The sequence below is a fragment of the Filicampus tigris genome, chromosome 19, assembly GCF_054856515.1.
Source record: "Filicampus tigris isolate MCC_2025a chromosome 19, RoL_Ftig_1.0, whole genome shotgun sequence".
NCBI lineage: Eukaryota > Metazoa > Chordata > Actinopteri > Syngnathiformes > Syngnathidae > Filicampus > Filicampus tigris.
In genome coordinates, this window is record NC_141235.1 from 6,131,383 (window position 1) to 6,148,922 (window position 17,540).

Genomic DNA, 17,540 nt, shown 5'->3' on the forward strand with positions numbered 1-17,540 from the left:
AAAAATATAGCCAGTAGTCTTTTTTACAAAGTTATTTTATTATGGAATTATTTTGTATAACATTTTTGACAACATTCAGCATGTGAATGCTTTTTAATGCTATTTACAGCACAGACATTTCCTTCAGTGGCCACCTCTCCAGTCTGTTAATCTTTACGTACAGTAGTTCTATGTTGTCATTAGACAAATAACAATACAGAGATATTCTGTTTTATTAAAACATTCTACATCAGATTTATTTCACAAAGGCTTGCTGGTATTAATAGCTGTATACATTTCTATATTACAATCGAGTCACAAGATGTGTCGTATTAAATCTTCAAATAAAGACAAACTCCTTCAGCCCGAGTGGAATAGGCGCTCATACTCGTTGAGGATGAGCTCCACTATCTGGTTCTGGAAAACCGTGTGCATGGCAATGTTGTTCCACTCTCCCTCGGGCCGCAGGAGCGTGGGCCCGAACACTATTGCAACGTTGTGCACTGTCATGCGGTTGTCCTCGCCACACTGGATGACCCTGACGAGACACAACAAATTGAAGCAATAAGATCAACGCATTCAAAATTTGGTGATTTGCAAGCTCACTTACAAAGTTTTCTGTAGAACTAAAGCTATTATCTGAAAAACACACCTGTTCGTGCCTGTCCGTGTATTTTATTCCCTTTCTATAACGACCCAAGATCTAAATAAAAGGGGCCTTGTAAGTAGTATAGTAGCAAGCAACAGCCAACCGATGGATAGCAAACAGAATGATGGAACATTCCATTAGAGGTTAAACACGCAAGCGAAGCTCTGTGTGGGGTTGATGCTGGAGAACGTAGTGTGGTAAACTGTTTTAGATGATGCAGGGAAAGCTACAGATTATTATTGGTAGTGGTGGCAGTTAACAGCTGATCAACTGGGAACCGGTAGCTTCTCAACAATTTTAAAAGCATGCCTCAAGACATATAAAAGTTAGGAATAAGGAAGAAAATTATCTTTTACTTCAGCTTTTTGCTTGAGGAAATAACTGGTTGCGATATATGTATTTAAACAAAATGAGAACATTTATGTATCACTGAGTCAAAAACATGAAAAATATCTAATATGAAGTAGCACTGTAATTGATGTTTTTACAAGTGGCAACATACAGTACAGACCAGCATCTTCCTGTGCATTATCCGTAAGTTATTTATTTTCAAGTGTAATGTAAGAAAACGAGTTTGAAATAACATTAGGGTTTTAGAGGGTTTATACATTGGGATGTATTTAACGTTTAAATTAATATTATATTAGGGCAGCGTCTCCTGCTCACAAATCGTACGTATTTGCGGGTCCCGAACCCCTGTGAATAGTGAGCGTTGATTGTAGAACAGAACGCAGCTTTACATGTGAACATAAAATGAACGCTGACCTCCGTAGATGTCCAAACAGGAGGCTCATGGTGTCGTGATTCGGGGCAGGAAGAGATTTGACCAACTCATAAATGCAACACACCTTTGTGTTGTAATCAGAAATTCCTGCAACAACAAAAAAAGAGGAGGAGCGCACCATTAGGTACAACTGTAATCAAAATGTATTTTGCAATGGAAAATACATCTTATAAGTAAATCGTATCACATAATAATATCAATAAGACCAATAATATACGCTAATATGTAAGTAAGTTAAAAGAAATGAATAAATGAATAAATAATAATAATAATAAATAATGAAAAGTGAAATAATATTTTGAAGTATTTCGATTGTTTGGCCCTATCATGTAGCTAAACGAGAGAAATATTTCCATGACAATTTCTCTGATCGTGTGAATCAAAAGTGAGTGAGCATTGTCATCCGAGCTGATGATATGTTATCACTCGGATGGCACTACACTTGCGTTGTCTGCTTTTATTGTTTGCTCCCACAAAGTTTGTCTTACTGATGGCAGAGATGAACTTGTGAAACAGGCTGTAGGGGAAAAGCGGCTCGGGAAGCTCGCGGAAGAACAGCTTCAGCGCTCCGGTGAGGACATGAGCGTCCTCCCACTGGCCATCCTCAAGGTCCAGTTCCTCTATAAGGAAGCACAATACGAGGTTAAACAACAACGACGTTGGCCTAGGTGATAAATCAGTTTTTTTCCAAAGAATACTTGCTCAAGAAATTATTTTGATTAATACTTTTTCCGTCATCTAATTCTAAATGAACATTGCTCTTACTTGAGTACAATGTGTGGCTACTCTTGTTTTGAATATCATGTGTTTATTCAATCAGCAAATTGGGGGGCGTGGGGGTTTAAAATTAGAAATCAGTGTATTGTGAAAAAAATTCCATTTTATTGTTAGGCAATTCTCCATGCCAGCAACGTCATTGTTACCGTGATCTGCCTTGAAGCGCAGTTTCTGGATGACGGCGAGGTTCCCGCTGACCCTGTAGAGTCCGTCAATATCCAAACCTGGAGGTCAACATTTTAAGTCAGTCAGTCGGCCGAGTGCTGACTAGTCGTGTTCCATCAGTGTGAGGGGGGGTGCGTTACCTCTCCTCTCCACGGCTTTTATGCATTTCTCCACAAAGCTGGGAACGGTGGTCCGCTCCTGCGCGCAAAGCGTGGCCAGGTGGCAGCCGAACACGTTCTCTGTAGGTAGGACAAAACAGCATAACCCCCAGGGGGGGTGAAAATCCGCAATATAGACAGACTAACTTTTTAAAAAATTGTTTTACCCACCTCACACAATTTAAACCCATACCACCAGCAAGGCACAACGAATCCCCCAAAATCTAGTCTAGCAGCCACACTGCGGTCCCATTAGCTAATTTTGAGTCACTGCTCCGCTTGGCCCCGATGCAAGTAGACTACAGTAAATAACCCACTGTACCTCGTATGTATCCTTTCTCCTTCACTGCTTGAAGTGAGGGCCGCTTCATGAGGAACTTGATCAGCTTGGTGCGAACCTTCTTTGGGTCGGTTTCTCCCGCGCTGGTGCTGTTGACACTCGGTCTGGATGCTAACAAAACATATATCCTTCATTTAAAATGGCAGCCGCACACGGCTTTACCCAACGCAGCGGGAGCTCACCCCTATGCCAGTCGCTGGCAATTTGGTGCTCTGGGGCGCCGATCTTCTCATACAGGTCGTTGCCGTCTTCCTCCTCTGAGTGGTGGTCCTGGTACTCCTGACAGACAGACAAGCACGTGAGACGACTACACGGCTGTGCCACATGTCCTGTTCCATGGCTATCGTCAGACTTTGGCTCTTTGATGCCCAATATACTGTACACGAAAAGAACATTACCAGTGAATCAAGATTAGCTCATTTTATTTTATTCAGCAAGGTAGATAAAAAAAAACAGTAGTGTGGCATAAATTAATAATAGCAGAAATACAAATACATATGTGTTAAATAAAAATAAATTAAGAGTCAATATTAAATAGAAAAATTAATGGACAAATTAATCTAATTTTAAAATAAAAATATGACATCTCAAATACAAAATAAAAAAAGGTAACTGTAAATTTTAAAAAGTGACTACAAATAAATACTACAATTTGAAATGCACAATAAATAAAAGATAAACATAGTAAATAAAAATATTAATATTACAAAGAAAAATATTCTAAAGAGAGACAAGGTTCAACTAAATAATATGATACCAAAAAGAACAGTAAATAAAATATTAAATATTAAATAGAACTAATACAACTAAAAAACAGGAAAAAAAAACGAATTTTCTCATACAAAATGACAAGAGTCACTACAAATATTTAATACAGCAAAAATGTGAATTAAATTGATAAAAAGAGATGACAAATCAATAGTATTAATACCAATAACATAATATTTAATTCAATTCATTTACAAGCAGCTACTTTTTTCCTACGCTTTGAACTCTGCGCCTTTAAATGGGACACGGTTAATTTAAGGATTTTTCTTTTTTACAAATGAGCTTCATGCCGACAATGCGTTTAATGATAGTCTCATCACATCTGACTAATGAAATTGTCAAACACGTCACAGACTTACCAGTTGCCGTATGGTGTCCAATAATACTTTATGCCAGTCGGTAATGATGCTCTCAGTATCGTACTGGATCAGAAACTCAACACCGTTCTTGCTTTTTAACTGAAAGAGCAAACATCAAGAACATAAACATTTGCTGAAATTTCACCTAACTGTGAAGGAAATGGATGTCAACGCACCTCTAAAACATTCTTCTTGCTCGATTTGTCCTTAGAGGCCCAACTGATCATGGCACCTCGAAGATCCACCGACACCTCCGGGACGATCTGATTGGTCTTGTTCTTCGAATGGGGGGAACAAAATGTAAGCATGGACACAAAACAGGCCGTGCCGCATTCCTGCGACAAACGTGGCAACTGGCGGCAGAGGCTTCGTCATCTGAGTCACATGGACAAGAGTTTAGATCATTTCTGTGGAATTGCCAAAGTCCGACACAATCAGTTCAGCGAAACTGGTTGGCTTCCAAGTTGTGTAATGTGAACACCCGCATAAAAGATCAGAGAAGAAACTACCGAAACTCCAGGCGATGTCGATTTTGGATCTTTGTGGAATGTCAGCATGCCTCCATGAAGGACCGTCCAGGTCTGGGCCCAATTTTTCCTGCAGGAGCACACGAAATAGAGTCAGAGGCCAATTTGAAAGCAGACACACTCTGAAAGCAAAAGACAAAGCTTCTCAAATACGAGACCCCAAAAAGCCCTCAAGGGGGTCGTTGGGCTCACCTGACTTTTTTGCCATTTTCAGACACTTTTGTTTTGTTCAGGATTCCGGCTTTCTCCAAGTTCTGCACCTGAAATCCAACCAGCGATGTCTTTGTTAGGACAGTACAAAAACTCACATAAACAAACAGCGGACAAAAATGAAAGTCTTGTCACATTGCCAAACTCGAATGTGTGTCATGATGTCAATATGCAAGAGCGCAATGGCAAAATAATAAGATGCATGACGACTTAGTCACAAATTCATTTTTGACTTAGATTCTGCCCTTGAAGCTCAATGATGGGGAATTCTTACCGAAAACCAATTTGACCTCACCGATTAAATGTCCACCAAGTTTTGGAGGTGATCCAGTCAAAACAATTGCCACAAAGTATAATTAAACGTATTCTAAGATTTTTAAAACAAACAGATGTACCAGGTCACCCGTAGATCAGTTGAAAAAAAATATGATAATCAACAGTTCAATTTTTGTAAAATAAATAAATGATCAATTAAATGTAAAATCGTTTTTGTTTATATGCACCCCTCACAATCTATATGGTAAACATCACGTTTATGCTTATTTGTGTGTTTAATATAAAGTTAAGATTGGTGGTCTAGTCAAGCAAAAAAAAAAAAAACATTGAAGCTTAACTTTAACCTTGAAAATGTCTGTGTGGAAAGCTGTCAAAGTTAAGACTCACCATGGTGCCCAAGTGATTTCATACTGATTTGTCAGCAGGAGGGTGACAAAGCAAGATGAGCATAAAAATCCTTATGAATGAGAGTCGAACATGCAAACAAACAACAAGGTAGGGTTGGTCGATTTGGGCTTTAACTAAAAAAATATATCGAATGTTTCCAACATGTTGATAGGCAACATATAAATGGGCACCATGTTGTCGGAAATGTGTGAAATTAATAAAAGGGTCTTGCCATACAAAAAACAATGTGAAAATTATTCCAGTCATGGTCTGTTTCTTCGCAGGAATCTTTTTTTTTTTTAAGTCATCGCAAGAGGTGTCAAAAAGGTCACCATAAATAGCAACTAAATTGCAAAATTGGGAACAACGCTGTCTGTTTTTTTTTAAACTACATCCTCTCTTTTGACAGCCATTTTGTTGGTATAACTAGGGCAGGGATCGATTGATTAATCGCCCAACCCTACAACAAGGTGCTCTATGAATTAGCATTAGCACACCCAGCGCCCGCCATAGATCGATGCTCTCATCTATGGCTCTCATACTAACAACCCACATTATAGCGCAGCCACCTGGAGGTCAGGTAATACGGGTTTCTCCAGAGTTGAAACCCAGGAGCCTTAAGAGAGCACAGAATACGATATTTAAAAAAAAAAAAAAAAAAAGGTAACGGAGCACAGAATACGATATTTAAAAAAAAACAAAAACGTAACGTTTCACTGGTGGCGAGTCGCCCGCCGTCACTCACGTTAGGCTGCACCTCAGGGGAGTTCCCCGTGCTGGAGCTGTCGCTGCTGTAGTCTGACGTGGTCCTCCGGTGGGTCGGGACGAACCTCTGCCAAGAGGGCGATGAGAGCACAACGTCAAAATGTGCACTTGATTTTTCACGACAAATTTGTTCACTGAGCTTGCATTTGTGTGGTTGTGACAAGCTGCAATGGATTTCACCAACCACAAAAAGGTCATATGTAATTCAGGTGCAGTTAGTTAGCTGCCTCAACAGGATGCAGAAGAACTTGAAATTGGTTTTATAGAAAGGCTACTATGAAATTTGTCAAATTAATTTTAACAATGAGCTTACTATGATATGGTGGTTTTAGACATTAAGAATATGTCTTGGTTCTTTACATACACAACATTTTGGGTTTAATTGGTAAGATATATTTTTCAATACAATTTTTTAGTTTTATTGTAAACATTTTTTTTATAAAAAATAACACAATTATCAATTACAAAATTATAAATATTTTAGAATTACATATATTGATAATTATATAATCATTGTGAATATATTCATATTACTATTTTTACAGTAGTATTTGTACTTGCTGTTTATTTATTATATGGTCACTATCTGACTTTTATTTGTACATGTACATCAAAAAACAAAGTAACGCATGAATGAAATCGACACAATGTGTTATTCAACAGCCACTGCCTATTAAATACACTAACCTATTTATTGAATCTCACTAAGATTATAGTTTATGATACAATATTTTTAGGGGGTGTCCGGAAAAAAAACAATTTGAGAAAATCTCAGAAACAATATGTATGGAAACTTATGACCGACCGGTTTACTCATTAATAAAATCATTAAAATCAAATCATACCATTATTGATAGGTTCTGGAGGTGTGTGAGTTCTCTTACTGCATTGTCTTGGACCGGGGCGAGCTGAGCTGGCGCTACGCTTTGTCTCCAGCTCTTGAAGACGTTCACCTCTTCGGCCTCCACGCCGTTCTCCTCCTGAGACAGTCCCGGCGACGCAAGGGCCGCCTGCACCGAGACGAGAAGACACGGTGAGAAATTGTGTTCGAGCATTTTAAGCAGCGGGCCGCCTCGAAAGGTTGCACTTGCCTCGGGCAGGTTCCACTGGGACTTTGAGCCATCTTTCAGGTAATAGTAAGTCTGACCCAGGTCGTCCACAGACTTGACCCACTGTGATGAAACACAACTACGACATTATACAGTGACCAACCAATTTGTAACAGGAGTTGCTCCCTATCCTCCAAGAATAGTCCACTGTATTCCATTCTCAGACAAAGCTACCTGCTCCAGCGAGTGCTCATTGGTGAACACCCAGGTCCCATCTGGCTCCACGCCGAGGCTCCAGCCGGTAGGCGTGCTGTGGTCCAGGCTGGCCCGGGGGATAACGGTACGGCTCACGTGGGACAGATCGTATTCCCTGTGGGACGCCGGGGACCCCATGGCCAGGGGCTCGTCGTCGGGATCTGGTCCATCGGCGCCGTAATCTTCCGATTGGTAGTCTTCCTCGGGTAGCTGAGGCTGGGAATGTGAGACGAATGGGGGTAACGATTGAACGCTAACCTTAACTTCCAATTCCTAACATCCTCTCAATGAGTCTTGCATGCATGTTTTTTCTTTTTTCCTAACCCTAACCCTAACCCTAACCCTTTTTTCTCAGCACAGTGACAACATCCAAACTCCACAAAGGCCAGAAAACTGTGAAGGCGACCTGCTAACCACCATGCTGCCCGGTTTAATTGTATTTGTATTAGTTCATTTGTTGGAAAGTAATCCAAAAATAATTTTAAATAAAGTCAAAACAAGCACAAACATCTCAAAGTCATAAAGGACTGGAGACATTTGCACAACTGCTGTATCCTTTTCAAATGGGAACGATCGGCATCCCTAAAGGGTTAAATCCATTAAAAAGGAGGACACATTAGCTTTCTTCCCCTGAGTGAAGCTAAAACAGGAAACAGGAAGTAGAGCAGCCGGCAGGTACTCACCGACTTGTCCTGGTGAAAGCGGTGCACACTCATGGGCTCCATCAGGGGCGGGTATGGGCTCAGCGGCTCCGGCGGCTCCCATGACGTCTCCCCAGACATGGCGTTGTAGAAATACGGGCACCCGCTGCTCTCATCCACTAGCTGCTCCCAGTCTGATGTCCACGCCGGGCGGGAGGCGGTGGACAGGAAGTGGATGGGAGACCGAGGGGGCGAGGGGGGAGGCGGTTCGGGGTCGAGGAGTGACTCGATGTGGGGGTTTTCCCAGGTGGTCTGCCCCGTGGTAGGGTGGTAGTAGTAGTCCTGACCACTCTCCGGGTCAAAGTGCACCTCCCATCCGTCGGTGTCCTGCTGCGGGGGCGGGTCAATGGAATCCTGGCGAAGTTGAGCTACGTTGGCGTAGATGGGCGCTCGTTTGCTCTCATCGTCCACCTGTGGAAAAAAAATGGAGAACAAACGCTGATGCTCCGTCGCTTAACCTCGCTAACAGAAATCTCGCTGCTCATTGACCCAAGTGAGCTCATGGTTTAAGCCAACTAAAACAAAATGACACATTTCCATTGATCTTAAAATTTAAACATTGTTGGACAGCACTATAATTCCTCCAACTGGCTGGGGGAGGCCTAAAAGTCATTCTTCAACCCTAAAATTTGTTGAAAATATGTTAATAACCGAATAACCCATTTTATCACTTAATTTGCGTTTGCACTGACGTGCACTATTTACACTAACAACACGGCTGCGGATAGAAAGGAGCTAGTTTACAAACTTAGTGTTGCCAACTTATAGTGATTTAGTCACTTTTCCGACACCTCAAGCGACTTTTTTTTTTTTTTTAATCCAATAGTGAGTTTAATTCTTGATATATACTTTCCCGATATTGGCACATTTTAAGTGGTTATATCATTTTAAGTTCATGTCTTTTTTTTTTTAAAAAAGAACTAATCGGAAGTTAAACGCAGGTTCAGCTCACAGGAAGTACCCTACAGCAGAGTCACACCACATACCGAAAGTGTTCCTCCCGATATTGTCACCACAGCATTATTTGAAATCTCTTTTTTAGTCAACAACACAACAAACATCCAAAATTAACTCCTGGTATATGAACACACACACAAAACCACACAACTCACCAGTGACAATGAGCAAGAGCATACATACACAAGCACCATTAATCACACTACCATATCCCTTCTAAGGTTGGCCGAAGCATTATTTGAAGTGGAATATTTCCTACTTTTGAATAGATCTTCAACACACCATATGAGGTGTAGAAAATCGTCGTAAATCGTAAATGTTAAAACTTCTTTCAAACCCTTACGTGAGTGGTCAACGCCATTCACCACGGTAAAAAAACTAAGCTAACAGCTAGCCTAGCTTCTTCCTTTTCTCTGTCTACTACTTTCTGCCTCTCATATGTCAGTCTTGACACTCTGACAGGCTTTACTTCCAGAGTGGAGCATTCGAAGGGCCTAGGAAAAACAACAATGGTGGTTGTGCACTCTAGAACGTCAGAATTAAACCAAAACTTCCAGAGTCCAGAAGGTGGTTGTCAGAGTGGCCACAATGAGTGCTGCAACAGGTTGTGTTGTCAAAATGTCGAAACGGCAACCCAGGCAGATTTAAAAGAGACATTTTGCTATGTTTTTTTCACAATTTAAAACAGTAACCTGGTGTCAAAAACATGTCTGAGGATTTTTTGGGGGCAAAATACCCCAAGATTCATGAATTCTAGATTTATTTTCACAGCATTTTTCTTGCCTTAATGATTATTTCGCAGCATTTCATCACCAAGGTACCAATATACACAGCAGTGTGGCACATATGGAAGACTACAAACCTCCACCCCAACGCTGACAATTTAGCCAGACATTATTACAACATTATCAGAAGCTAATGCTAATCTGTCCTAAACTGCAGCTATGCTTACCTTTTGGCTTGGACAGGATAGTGATTTGGAAGCCGAAGTGGTTCTTTCGTACTAGAACTTCAGCCACAGATACTCTGATTAACGAGAGTTATTATGTAAATTTGCCCCATTGTGATGTCACAATCTGGCAAAATGTAGATAAGCTTGCTCACAGATACATTTTCCAAAATATGCAGATCACTAAAGATTTACTTGGTTGTATACACACTGTTTCATGTTCCAGACCAAAAGACTTCTGCATTGGACTTTCACTTTCCTCCATCTGGCACGATCAAAAACAAACGCAATTTCCGGCATTTTACCATGTGAAATGTGGCTCCCCACCCTTCACTTCAACAACAGTCAATGCTCCTCACACGGAGGACTCTAAAAGTAACATGTTTCAACTAACACGCGAGTTTTAGTTACCATCTTTTGCAGCAGAGCGTCAAACCAGGAAGCAGGCGACATTGTTTTGTCAACAGGTATCAAATTAATGACACATCAGTAAAGTAAAATCACACCACAGACAAAAAAGCCGCCATTCACCACCAAAGCTCATGACACCTACCTGAAGCGATGCCAGTGACTGGGCCAAACCCCGCCGGGCCCGGTGACCTGTCCAAACCCCGGCGTACAGGTCCACCATGTTTAGTCTACAGCAGTTCGCCCATTGCGGATGACGGCAAAGAGCCAAAATATTCTAATGATACAGACCGTTGGGCCAGGCAAGCAAAGTACAACCGTGAGCGTCAGAAAGGAGAACTGCGTGCGACGCAGCAGGAAGGGTTGGAGTGGGCGTATGTGTGTGTGTGTGTGTGTGTGTGTGTGTGTGTGTGTGAAAAGATGAAGGGTAGAGGGTAACTGTCTGTGAACAAGCACAGAAAAAGAAAGCAGACAAAGCATGTGCGATTTGTTTGGACTGATAAACAGCAGGAAGTTGTGTGTAATTCAATCCAAAAACACACAGCAGCCTCTCGTGCCACAAAATAACATTGCCAAAATATTAGAAACAGCCCACTACAACCACGATAACTAACATACTGTCTAGTTAGCTAGTCAGAGAGTTAGTTGGTTAGCTAGGTAGTTAGCCATTCAGTTTTGACAGATCCACATAAAAGTGCAAATGTATTTCCATGTGTCAGCAATGGTTCTCAAACTGGGGTTCCTGGACTATTCATTTGCTGATCAGTTCTGGGTCGTGGGAAGCTGGAGACTATCCCAGTTGATTTTGGACCGCCAGTCCAAAATCCAAGGCACATATAGAGACACAGACAACCTTTCATATTTACACCAACACTGAGTGTGAATTGAACCCACACTACCTGCACCGAAATCTTGTGGGTATGTTACGCCCACTTTCTAAATGCGCATTATCGCCATGTACAGGAATGGGGTGGAACAGTGTTGCCACTAGGTGTCAGTATTGCTCTTCAAAGTGCAGTGGTTAAATCAAGAATGTTTTATGCAAGCCCACAAGTTGAAACAAGGCATTATGATAAATATTGAGTTTGTAGAATAAGAGTTGATTCACTCGTTTTTGGCCATCTCGGGGGCGGCCATTTTGTCACTTCTGTCGAATGAACGACTGACCTGTTTTCTGAAGCTGAGCCGCGATTGGTCGTTACCTGAGCCCTGAGCAGTTGTGATGTCATTTTCAGTCGACAGAAGTGACAAAATGGCCGCTTCCTGAGATGACTAAAAACGGGTGGATTTTGCTGCTTAACTCATAGTCCACAAACGCAGTATTAATCAGAATGCCGTGTTTCAACTCGTGGGCCTGCTGGGAACATATTGTTGAAAAAAATATGTTTTGGTTGATTTCATTTTTAAGTTGTCTTTACACTTGTATGATGTTAACATGTTACTTCAAAGGGAAAGGCCGAATTTAAATTCTCTCGACACTTGTATGACAGTTAGGAAAGTGACCTCAAAAGTGAGTAGTTTCTGCTTTGTTATATACAGGTTAATTTCTCTTCAAACCTTTATAATATGTTAACATGTGACTTCAAACATCTGTTGAGTTAAAAAAGGTTTTACATATTAGCAATTTTTCCTCTTAGGGTATTTTTTCAGTGTTGGCTAGGTGGCCGCATGTTTTTTCCGACGGGACTCGCAGCCTGATTACTTCACCACTTTAGCAGGCATGCAGGGGCACAATGGGACACCCATTTGGGGCCCAAATCACGCCACAGCGCGCACACAGTCGGGCTATTATTGAGTCCCCCTGGCTTGCTCCACCCTCCCCCCCAACCACCACCTTCTCTCCACTCACAACACACTTCTCATGACCCAGAATCCATCAAAATGGCAGAGATGATCCATGAGAATGCAGCAAAGCCACGCCGTAAAAACATTTGACAAAAGTCAAGCTAGTGACACAAAGGGGGGAAAAAAAAGACTCATGTGATGAACTCAGACTTCCTGCACTGATTTGGCTTCCTGACTGCAAATCCTCCATGACAGAAAATATTCCATACAAAACTGCCTTCCTTTTCTCAAGTTCCACAAAAAGTAGCTGCTGTTTAAACATACCAGTACGATTAAACATAATTACTTTGTTTCCCGAAGGAACAAAAATACTAATTATTAAATCACCCGTGTCATCTGGTCAAGAAAAGTCTGCAAACACTTCAGAGTCATATTTCTTCGGCGTGATGATGAAATTATAAACACAGGTGCATTTTGAAGAGATCAAGCCCTTGTAGTGGTAAGTAGGCTATCAGGAAAACTATCCACAGCATATTCGCTAAAAATCACACAGATGGCTAAAAATATTTGAAGGCGTACTATGCTTTTTTCACAATTTGAAAGATGATTCTGTCTGTGTGTCTGAATGTGTCAAAGATTAGAGACACCCAAGTAGTGTGTATGTGTGTGTTTTATCAAGTCAGAGAGAGCGAGTGAGGAGGTGTGACAGGGCAGGAAGCTCAGCCACGACAGGTTGGAGCAGTTTATCGGCATGCAATGTTTCAATCATGGTGTGCTCGCCGCACTAGGGACACTACATTAGGTACACTCAACAGGAGCTCCCTTTTGATTGCCAGCTCTTATGCAAAATGGACTGTTTCAAATTTTTTGTCCCGCTCAGCTACGTTGCTATTTCTAAAGATTAGGAACGGCGCTTCGGTATGATGCGGCGCAACTGTCAATCAAAACTGAGCATGAATCATCTACACGATACTGAAAGGGGAAGCCAAGTCAAAAATGTTCTTCACAAAAATGGATTCTATGTGGCGTTTTCTGTCTTGCCTATTCTGATTAATATTGGATTTATGAAATATGAGTTAAGCAGAAAAATCCATCTCTGCGGGCACATTTTGCCTTGTATTGACACTTGACTGAAAATGACATCACAATGACTGAGGGCTCAGGTAACGACCATCACGGTTTTCTGGGCTTGGTCATGTGATGTTCGCAACTTATCACTGCAAATGTTCACAAAAGTGGACATTTAAATAATGAGCATTGAATTCATGTACACACTCCCTCCAACTGCCTTGTTTTTTTTTCTCATGTAGAGTTGTACAGGTGACCTTGGGTCAACATGCGGATACATCACTGCTTTTGCTACATACACATGGGCATCATGTTTTTTTGATGGGGGGGGGGGGGGGGTATTCAGTGTGATTTAAAGATCCATCAATGTTTCAGTACACAATTTACTCATGGAGCTGAATGGCAAAATTCACAACTCAATGCCTTTCTGTGACTCTTCCCGTCTCTCTGTATCACTTTTGCAACCTGCTGATGACAATATGACACGCTGATCTTGGTGGACTCTCCGTCGTGAGAACATCCCGTTTGAAACCTCACAATAGCGAGATACTTTTCAATCTCAATCGTTAGGCATAGTCTCGGTTTCATGATTCCAAAATGGGAACGGCATGAAGAAGAGGTCTGTTAAAAAAACAAATTCAATCGAACCAGGCAATTAATTCGCCATTGATAGGTCAAGCGCCTGTTGTGAGTTTGGCAAACGTTTCACCAAAGTTTGCAAAGCCCATATAAAAAAACTCCAAAACCAAGAATGCATGGCGGTCACCAAAGTCCTGGAAAGTGAATTTGAGCTTTCTTGATTGCCACTTGCTCGCACACACTCCCCTTCCCTTTCACTCTCTCCTGACATCACTATGGAGACGGCGCTCTATTATAGGTGGGGATACACTTGGCATAATGACAGTGAAGGTCTTATTCATTCACAAACACACACACACACACAAAAGTCAAAAATGCAAGTTTTAAAATGCCGGAATGGGCACACACACAGACACGAAGCTGAAAAATAAGTCACCTGCACGCCTTGACGTCACTTTTCCAGGTGCGTATCCGCTCACCTGTCGTTTAAACAGGTGACATCCAGCAACTCGGCTGTTCACAGTGACGCCAGCATGTTCCTGGGAGCAGGAGCAGGAAGAAGAGGAGGACGGGGTGCACGTTCAGGAAGCTGCAGTTTAGTTTGGGCGTGGCGGCTGCCGAGTTTAACTCCTTCCTGACAGCCAGCCAGAAAGCCCACTGGACCTGTTTGTCACCTGTCGCCTGCCACACTCACTCACAGTCATCGCAAGTTCTCCCGGCCGTGATGAAAAACACTTTCCAAAAACGACTTTCCAACAACTATGGCGGAATAGCCTGTAAAAAGCTTCCTGACGCAAAGTGAATCCAAACTCTGAATGAAAGGGGGAAAAAAAAAAAAAGCAGACCCAAATCGCTGGTGTTCATGACTGAGAGGCTCCTCCTCCTCCTCTTCCTCCCCCTCATTCACATGCTGATCAGATGGCTGCACAAACATCTCCTCAATCACACCACCTAAACACTCAACTCACCACTCCATTTCATTCAAATAGAATCTTCTTTCCACATTGAAATGAATGGAAATGCTACTTATACATTCCAGCCACCTCTAAAAGTTTTTTCAACAAGAAAATAGCACTCCAATATGCTATACTACTTAAAAACATACATAAAGGGCCTACTTATATACCGTACGTACAATAAGAATTTGTCACTTTCTGACTCAATTCAATGCACTTTGTGCTGCTCATTTTGGTCTGTGCGTGGAGAACGAGGTGTTACTCCAGCAGTAAAAGCAGCTGTTCTTCGCAGAGGACAAATAATATATGCCTGTGAGTAAGTGTTGCTGCAATGTGTCACAAATATCTGTTGCTTAAAGGAGTCATATAGATGCTAACCGTTGTCCATGGCAAATAGGTTACGCATTGTGTAACACATCTAATAACACTTGAATAAAAATACAAGTACACAGCATTTGGGTATTGGAGAGGAAACAGGAAGGTATTTGCAGAGCAACGCTGCCACCTAATGGCATTTGTGTCATGCGAGTGTAAAAGGAAGTAAATGCCTCTATTAGCTGTTTAAACCACAAATATACCATAAACTATTATCTAAAAACAATATCATTTTAACCTCATAACATTACCCGTAGAAATAATTGGGTTACGGATGATTAATTCATAAGAAAAAGATGCACCCTAAGTGCACATAAGCTAAGTTTGCCTAAGATGTCACACTTTGAATATATATGAAGATGTAACCCGTCCTTATACAGAAATGACCTGGGTCCTACCTTTCGTGTTGCAATGACGTCACAAGCCGGCAACGGATCCTTCTCATCCGTTCTGACATTCATCTCCACTTTTCCGTGAGGTGCGTCCCCTCCATCGTGCACGCTTCTTTCGGGTGTCACCTCAGCTTTGGGGCCACATACGCCAAAAGTGGAGAACCGGCAGGAATCTCCTTGAGTTTCCCGGGCCACCGTCGTCACGGCGGACGCATCGAGCTCCCGCTGGGCCGGGATGTGGAAGGGCTTGGTGTCTTCCTGCTTGGTGCGGACATGCCACCGGTGTCCGTTGGTCCTGGAGAGCAGGAAGTAGGTTTCGTCCGGCTTGATGATCACGAGGCGGCCGTCGTGGGTTTCGTACTCAAAGTCATGCTGTACTGACACCTGCTCCATGTTTTGTGATAAGTGTAGTCATGGAAATAGCATCAGCACCATGAAGCTGAGGATAAAAGGCATAAGTAAAGGTGAGGTGTCACGTTACGCGTTACGCATTTACCATAAGACAAATATAATGACAACAAAAAAATCACAAATAATTCAGCAAATGTTCCTCTGTTGTAAAGTTATTTCATTTATTATATAAATATGTTTTAATAATCTGCAGATTAATCAGTCATATGAGTTTTATTCCACCAAATATTGACACTGGCCCCAAAAAAATAATTAAACAGGCCCTAGTTGTCATCATCATAGGCCTCATATCACAATTGCAGTTAAAATAAATAGCTTGCGCAACACAAGTCGGATACTTTCTCAAGTAAATCTAAACATAATAGCTCAAAACTTCAAAGACACTGTAGGAAAAAAAAATTGAAACTGATTTCGTACTTACTTAGTGTTGCTGGCCATGTTTGTTAACGAACAAAAATTGGAAACTATATACATTTCTCAAAATATAGTACTTCCATATTTGTTCATACACTATGCATCTCTTTAAGTTTGATCAAAACTACCAGGGATGTCAGACTTATGCCACGGCCACATTGCTGTATTGGTTGCCTTTGGAGGGCCAAGAACCCAAAATTATGATCGCCTCATATTACACACTCACTACAAATTGATGAATAACTACTTTTGAAATCAGACGCCAGTAAAAACTGTTTAATTCAAATATTAAATTTATTGTAAAATGATCATTTGTAATAAAGAATGTTTTTTTATTGAAAGGGAATAAAATTTGCAATTTTGGTATTCTAGCAAGAAACATTCAGTCGATAATTTGAACATAATTTGCTTCCGCGGGCCACACAAAATGATGTGACTGGCCAGATCTGGTCCCGGGGGCCTTGACTTTGACAGCACTTCTAAGGCGCAGTCATTATAATGGTACTTGTAAGGCTATGTATCTTTTTAAGGTAGTATTTGGTATAAAAACGTTTAAGAACCACTGCTATAGAACTAGAAATAAATAAATCGTTTTTGCTTTGCTCAGTTCACGAGTGAACAAAAACAAAAAAAACACTTCTGTTCGTGTTTTCAAGTCAACAGAATCACCTGTTCCGTTTCCTTTCCGCAAGATACATTATAAATTAAAATAAATCATTACTAAATGTGAATACAAAATGTAAACATTAGTACATTTAAAATTAGAACGAATTGAACACGGCTATTAACTTGCGAGAATAAATCCATACCTACCTAGCTATCGAGGACACCAATTACATCAGCTGACACAAGAAATGGTCAACTAGCTCAAAATAAGTGACCCTTAAACCATTTATTAAGTAATAATTAATCACCCGACTCGTTAGAAAGGATACCAGTCCGCTTGTCTTATGTCCGCAGCACTTCAAACAATTACAGCCAGAAATCGGAAGAGCTTGCACTTCCAGAGTTGTAAACATGGCTGTACAACAATGCGTTTTTTTTTATTTGGAATGTAACACTAACACTTCAAGGTGGCATCACGTGCCATCATAGTG

At 41.2% G+C, this 17,540-nt stretch overlaps 1 protein-coding gene across 8 annotated transcripts; it reads right to left on the reverse strand.

Annotated features, from left to right (window-relative positions):
• Window positions 1-196: 196 nt before the first annotated feature.
• LOC147129144 (rho GTPase-activating protein 27-like) lies at window positions 197-17,479 on the reverse strand. 8 transcript variants are annotated; one of them, XM_086017082.1, is made up of 19 exons: window positions 17,379-17,475; window positions 15,625-16,002; window positions 14,375-14,434; window positions 8,132-8,560; window positions 7,428-7,664; window positions 7,236-7,316; window positions 7,029-7,154; window positions 6,125-6,211; window positions 4,699-4,766; window positions 4,489-4,576; window positions 4,156-4,257; window positions 3,980-4,078; window positions 3,035-3,131; window positions 2,835-2,963; window positions 2,495-2,593; window positions 2,336-2,413; window positions 1,901-2,032; window positions 1,394-1,499; window positions 197-517 (listed from the first exon to the last, which is right to left on the reverse strand). In XM_086017082.1, the coding sequence occupies exons 1-19, from the start codon at window positions 17,460-17,462 to the stop codon at window positions 340-342; spliced, it is 2,658 nt and encodes an 885-aa protein (XP_085873208.1). In that variant the 5' UTR covers window positions 17,463-17,475; the 3' UTR covers window positions 197-339. The 8 variants fall into 8 exon arrangements, with proteins under 8 accessions (XP_085873208.1, XP_085873207.1, XP_085873209.1 ...); XM_086017081.1 differs by having other exon boundaries at window positions 7,029-7,316; window positions 15,625-16,057; window positions 17,358-17,479; XM_086017083.1 differs by lacking the exon at window positions 14,375-14,434.
• Between the last annotated feature and the right edge of the window lie 61 nt (window positions 17,480-17,540).

What these genes read in the sequence shown, in the direction of transcription:
- LOC147129144 (XM_086017077.1), bottom strand. Translation starts at nt 17,462, where the DNA reads ATGTTTACAACTCTGGAAGTGCAAGCTCTTCCGATTTCTGGCTGTAAT. An exon ending in GGAGAAAGGATACATACGAG is followed by an intron (nt 2,594 to 2,834) that starts GTACAGTGGGTT and finishes TCCTACCTACAG; the next exon opens with AGAACGTGTTCGGCTGCCAC. An exon ending in AAAAGCCGTGGAGAGGAGAG is followed by an intron (nt 2,414 to 2,494) that starts GTAACGCACCCC and finishes GTTGACCTCCAG; the next exon opens with GTTTGGATATTGACGGACTC.